This window comes from Caenorhabditis briggsae (genome assembly GCF_000004555.2).
Source record: "Caenorhabditis briggsae complete genome, chrIV, whole genome shotgun sequence".
Classification (NCBI taxonomy): Eukaryota; Metazoa; Nematoda; class Chromadorea; order Rhabditida; family Rhabditidae; genus Caenorhabditis; species Caenorhabditis briggsae.
In genome coordinates, this window is record NC_013487.2 from 13899938 (window position 1) to 13905768 (window position 5831).

General features: G+C 36.0%; 1 protein-coding gene across 1 annotated transcript; it reads left to right on the forward strand.

Annotated features, from left to right (window-relative positions):
- Positions 1 to 1130: 1130 nt before the first annotated feature.
- Positions 1131 to 4247, forward strand: Cbr-gei-9 (the record flags this gene model as incomplete). The annotated part of the gene is made up of 4 exons (XM_045236157.1): positions 1131 to 1234; positions 1285 to 1372; positions 1810 to 2322; positions 3930 to 4247. 4 exons carry the CDS (start codon positions 1131 to 1133, stop codon positions 4245 to 4247), a joined length of 1023 nt encoding a protein of 340 aa, XP_045096497.1.
- Positions 4248 to 5831: the final 1584 nt, after the last annotated feature.

Genomic DNA, 5831 nt, shown 5'->3' on the forward strand with positions numbered 1-5831 from the left:
GCGCGGGAATTCGAATCCTCGTCCCTCCTAGCAACTTTTTTTTTTTGACAATTTTTCGCTTTCAACGGCATTTTTCGGGGATTTCGGATTTTTTTCGAATTTTTTCGCTATAGTATTGGGAAAATAGACAAATTTTCGAACATTTTAATGCAATAAAAATTTTTGGTCGGAGTCCTCCTTTAACAATTTTTTAACATCAACAATTTTATTTGTTATAAGCAAAGTTTTGTTTGCAAAATCCACAACTTGTTTTTTGAATTCCATCGTAAAATGCTGTCTTCTTTTCCTTGTGTTCTCAGTTTTTTTGATATCTCACATCCTTCCTCCAATACATCATGAAAAGAGCCTTCCTCTGACATTCTTGAAAAACTCATTACTCTCGATTTCAACGGGGAAATAACACCAAATTAACAAAAAAACGACAAAAAGTTAAAAAAAACGAAAATTTTTTTTCTCGGGCCGCAACATTTCGTCGTCGTGCGGCGGCCACAGTAAGTAGCAAAGGGGCACTTCAATTAGAGGGAGCACTTCTATTTTTCGCGGGGTGTCTAGGGGGCACTTCAAATAGAGGGGCCCTTCAATTTCAGGGGCACTTCTAATACAGGTTTTACGGTAAGTTAAAAATCAAGAGAATCCGAGGAAAATGGGCAAAGTTATGAATTTTTGAAATTTCACCTCTCCCGAAATTTGTTATTTTGAGCTAAAAATCCCTTGGAAATGGGTTTTTTTTTCAAAATTTTTAAATTCCCGCCTTTTCTAATTAGAGCGCACTTACGATTTGCAACAATACCTCATCAACACAAGAGATTCTTGTGTGTTTGAAGATGTTAAAATTCAGAAATATTGGATTTTTCAAGTTTTTCGTGGAAAATCTTTTGGAATTTCGTGGAAAATATTTTGAATTCTAGACCTATTTCCAATCGACATTCCCCTATTAACTGCTTTTTTCCTCCTTTTTTTTCTGAAAAACGTCTTTTTTTTAACGACTGCAAATTTCCAATTCAAACGCGCGCGCAAATATCTCCCTCGCGGCCTAGAAAACCCCCCAGCGCGCCCAAAACTCTTCCACCTCTTCCACCTCTATTTTTCATCAATTTTCTCGATTTTCAACCCGAAAAACTTGTTTCAAAATGCATCGAGTGCTTTTAAGAGCACGAAATTTACAACATCTGACTGCTAGAAGTCTTAGCGATGCAACAAAAGCGGAAAAAATAGTGGAAATTAGTGAAAAAAGGTCGGTTTGACAATTTGAAATTTTGAAATTCAAAAAAAAAGTTTTTTCAGCAAATATGCAATTCGAACTCTGGATAACTCGGCGCCAATTGAAAAGCGATCACTTTCAAGGGGATTCGCGATGAATAAATTTGAAAAAGTGCGGGAAATTCGATTTTTTGAAAATTTAGAATTTCAAAAGAAAACTTGAGTTTTGGAGCTAAAATTGCTATTTTTTGGGGTTTTCGAGTGAAAAAAAGCTGTAAAAAGCATTAAAAAACGGGTTTCAACATGAGAAAAGTGTTAAAAATTGAAAAAATCTGAATTTGACTTCATAGTCAAATTTCCCCAAAAATTCATTTTTCGGGTCAAAAAACCTTGTTTTTTAGGGTTTTTGACTGAAAAAAAAACAGTAAAAAGCATAGAAAACCGGTGTTTAACATGGGAAAAATTCTAAAAATTGAAAAATCCAAATCTTTTCAAAAATTTGAATCTTCGACTAAAATCCAAATTTGACTATTCGAATTTTCTCAATTTTCGGGTTTAAAAAAATTCGATTTTCCAGCTAAAAATCAACCTAATTGCGTGTTTTTCCAGGATTTCATGATCTACCCCGAGTACGCGGATTCAGATGACGTCCGGAACATTGAAGGTTATGTAGACGTGCTTCGGAAGTCGTTGGAGCTCTCAATCGACTCAAAATCAATAGAAAAGGATGGAAAATTGTCATCAGAAATGCTAGAAACCCTTCGAAGTAATGAAATTCACTCGTTGGCAATTCCCAAGGATTTTGGTGGAATTGGAATGAATAATAAGGATATATCAAAGGTTTTCGAGGAGTTATCACTGGATTGGAACATCTATACAAGTGCTCATCTAGCTTTACAAACTGCAAATTTGCTCCAAATTTACGGTTCCGATGAGCAAAAATCGAAATATTTAAAAGCGATGGCCGAGGGAAAAGTTCGGCCAGCGGTGGCAATCGTAAAGGATACAAATGGTGGGAAATTGGAAGAAACTGTTGGTCCGGCTGGGAAATCAATGATTAATGGAGAGAATTTGAGGGTTATCGGACAGCATAACGCCAATTTTTATGTCATTTTTGCGGAGGTGAGTTTTTGAGAAAACTGAGAAAAACACTGAAAAATCCGCGATTTTTAAGCAAAATGTTAATACCTTTTTTTTTAGTTTTTTAACTATTTTTGATGGCTCTTTTTCGATTTTTCTGGTTTTTTCTTCGTCTGAAATTTGACAGGATTTCTCGCGAAGATTATTGTAGATTACTGTAAAAAACGTATTTCTTTTTGTAGTTTTTTTAAATTTTTTCTTTAAAGAAAACTACAAAAGGAAATTAGCTTTTTACACTAATCTACAGTAATCTTCGAAAAAATTCTATCGAATTTCAGACAAAAAAACCAGAAAAATCGAAAAAGAATCTTCAAAATTAGTTGAAAACCTTAAAAAGGTCTAGAAATTTTGCCAAAAAATTGAAGAAAAAATCCATTTTCTTCTGAAAAAAATCACTAATTTTTTGGATTTTTCAGAGTTTTCAGTTTTGGCGGGAATCCAAAAATGATTTTTCATCTTTTTGACCGAATTCAAGTTGTTTCTATTCAAAAATAACTGAAAACTCTAAAAAGGTGTGAAAATTTTTCTAATTTTTCCGAGCTTTCAGTTTGGCGGGAATTCAAAAAAAAAAAGATTTTTGACTTGTTTTTGGCCGAATTCAGATCGTTCAACCGATTTTTTCAACCGATTTTTTCAGCCGATTTTTGCCAACTTTTCAGGATTCAAAGTCATTTTCAGTCCTCAAAAGGACAAAAAAACCCCGACTTTCAACGTTTTTTCAGCCATTTACAGCCATTTAAACCGTCTAAAAAGGCTACAAAAACGCATTCCTTCTGTCTATCCCTGCATCCAGATGTCTCCTTACTGCTTTTTTCTGATCCTTCTCAAAAGCATGCACTTCAATCTCCAATCGTGCTCTCAATGCCTTATTCTTCTCCTGAATCCGTCTCTCCGCCTGCTCCTTCTCCTCCTTCGTCTTCAATCCACTTTTGATCTCTCTTATCACTCTGCGTCTCTCCTCTCTCTCCTCTTTCGTCTCGTTTCCTTGATTCAAAATCGCATTTACCGCCTGTACGTTGTTTGACTTTGAATCCTGAAAAGTTGGCAAAAATCAAAAAAGAGTCAGAAGTCCATTTTTTGAATTCCCGCCAAAACTGAAATATCTGAAAAATTTGCGATTTTTTCGAGAGAAAAGTTTGATTTTATATTCAATTTTTAGGCAAAATTTTTAGACCTTTTTTAGTTTTTCAACTATTTTTGATGGCTCTTTTTCGATTTTTCTGGTTTTTTTTTCGTCTGAAATTTGACAGGATTTTTCGCGAAGATTACTGTAGATTACTGTAGATAGCCTGTTTCCTTTTGTAGTTTTTTTTTGATGACGTGATTTTTTCCAAAAAAAAACTACGAAAGGAAATTAGCTTTTTACAGTAATCTTCGAAAAAATTCTATCGAATTTCAGCCAAAAAAAGCTAGAAAAATCAAAAAAAAGTTCTCAAAAATAACTGAAAACCTTAAAAAGGCCTAAAAATTTCGAATAAAAATTGAAAAAAAAAATACATTTTCGGTTAAAAAATCGCAAAAAAAAAACCCGAAAAGAAAGGACCAAAATCGACCTAAAATTGGCTGGAGAACTACAGTAATCTTTCTAGAACGCCGGCGAGCAAACGTGCTACATTCTGGACGAAACCGAAATGGCCACAACCGACAAAATCAAGTTCCACCGGAACGAGACAATCGGACTTAAAGGCACAGACATTGGAAGAATCGATATCACAGCTCTTGTCACTGATAAAAACGTCCTAGGCACGGCTGGAAATGGTGCTGAAATTGCTGCGGAACTATCTGGAAGCGGCCGAATGCCTCTGGCGGCAGCTACAGTAGGAATGGCTCGTCGATCACTTCGAGAACTTTCGATATGGTGTAACCGAACGAATTCGCGGAGTATCTCATCGAGGAACACTGGCTGATGATTCGAGATCACAGAGATTAGTCACTGATTTGGCACTGAAAGTCTATGCGTTGGAGTCTGCGTTGTATTATTTGGCTGGGCTGATTGATGAGGGTTTATCGATTGTTGTGGATATTGAGAATTCGCTGTTGTCAATGCTAACAAGAGATGTTCTTCAGGTAGGTAGAAATAGGCTACAAATTGCCTAAAAAGGGCCTAAAATTGCCCAAAAATAACTTGAAATGGTCTAAAAATGCCCAAAAATGGTTGAAACGTTCCCGAAAATGGCTTAAAATATGTGGAAATAGACTGGAATTGCCTGAAAATGTCCTAAAATTGCCCATAAAAGGCTTAAAATGGATTAAAAATGGCCTAGAATTGCACGAAAATAGCCTAAAATTGACAGGAAATGGCTCAAAGTTGCTAAAAAATGGCTTAAAAGTGCGCATAAATGGCTTAAAATCGGTTAAAAATGGCCTAGAATTGCTTAAAACGGGCGTGAAAAAAAAACTCAAAAAAAACTTAAAATTGCCCAAAATGGCTTAAAATTGCCTGAAAATGGTTTTAAATTGCTCAAAAATGACCTAAAATTGACTGTAAAGCCTAGAAAATGGTCTGGAAACGTCCTAAACATGAGAAAAAAATGCTTAAAGGAGGCGAGACAGCAATAATTTCGGGGGACGAAATCGCGCCGCGCTTATGTAGACCATCGGTCGTCAGGCGCCTTTGCGCCCCCGTAGCTCAGCCGGTAGCGGCGCTGTACCCCTGAGCTGCCTGTCATGAGTTCAACCCCTCATGGGGGGTTCTCTATGCAAAATATCAGGAAAACTTTTTTTTTTGGTGTCTGGCCTCCTTTAAGAAAAATAGAATTTTTCCAAAAAACGAAATCTATAAGAAAATCAACACGAAAAGATGCGAAATCCGCAGAGAATTTGGTCACACCACAAGGAGACGCAGACATGTACAGGGATGGGGGTACTGTAGTTTTCGAATTTTTAAATTTGTTTTGAAAATTTCAGAAACCAAAACCAAAACAACAGAAGACTGTGAATTTAGTGGAATTTTCTGGAAAAAAATTTAGATTTCTTGGCAGAGTGCCGATTCGACTCGAAAATCGACGACTTTTTGTTGACTTTGAAATCGACAAAATCGACATTCAACAATTCGACAAGGCTATTTGTCGATGAAAATCGAACTTTTTCGGATTTCAGTTGGCTAGAAAACTCAACTTGCAGCGCTTTGAAATGACCTGAAACATACTAGGTGAATATTTGACCATTTTTTAGGCCGAAAAAAGGTGGTGGCCTAGAAAACTCAAAGTGAAAAAGTTAGGCCACCATGTCAAAATGGCCTGAAAAACACATCAGTAATTTTGGGACAATTTCAGGTCATTTTGAAGTTGTGGCCTAAAAAACCAAATTTGCAAAAGTTCGGCCACCACTTCAAAATGACCTAGAAAACACACCAGGGTCATGTTAGGATGCATTAAAATGTGTTAAAAGTTATCTATTTTCCGAATATTATTGCGAAAAAATTCAAAAAAAGGCCGAAATTCCCGAAAAACGGCGTTGAAAAGGAAGAAAATTCCAAAAAAGGTGCCGCC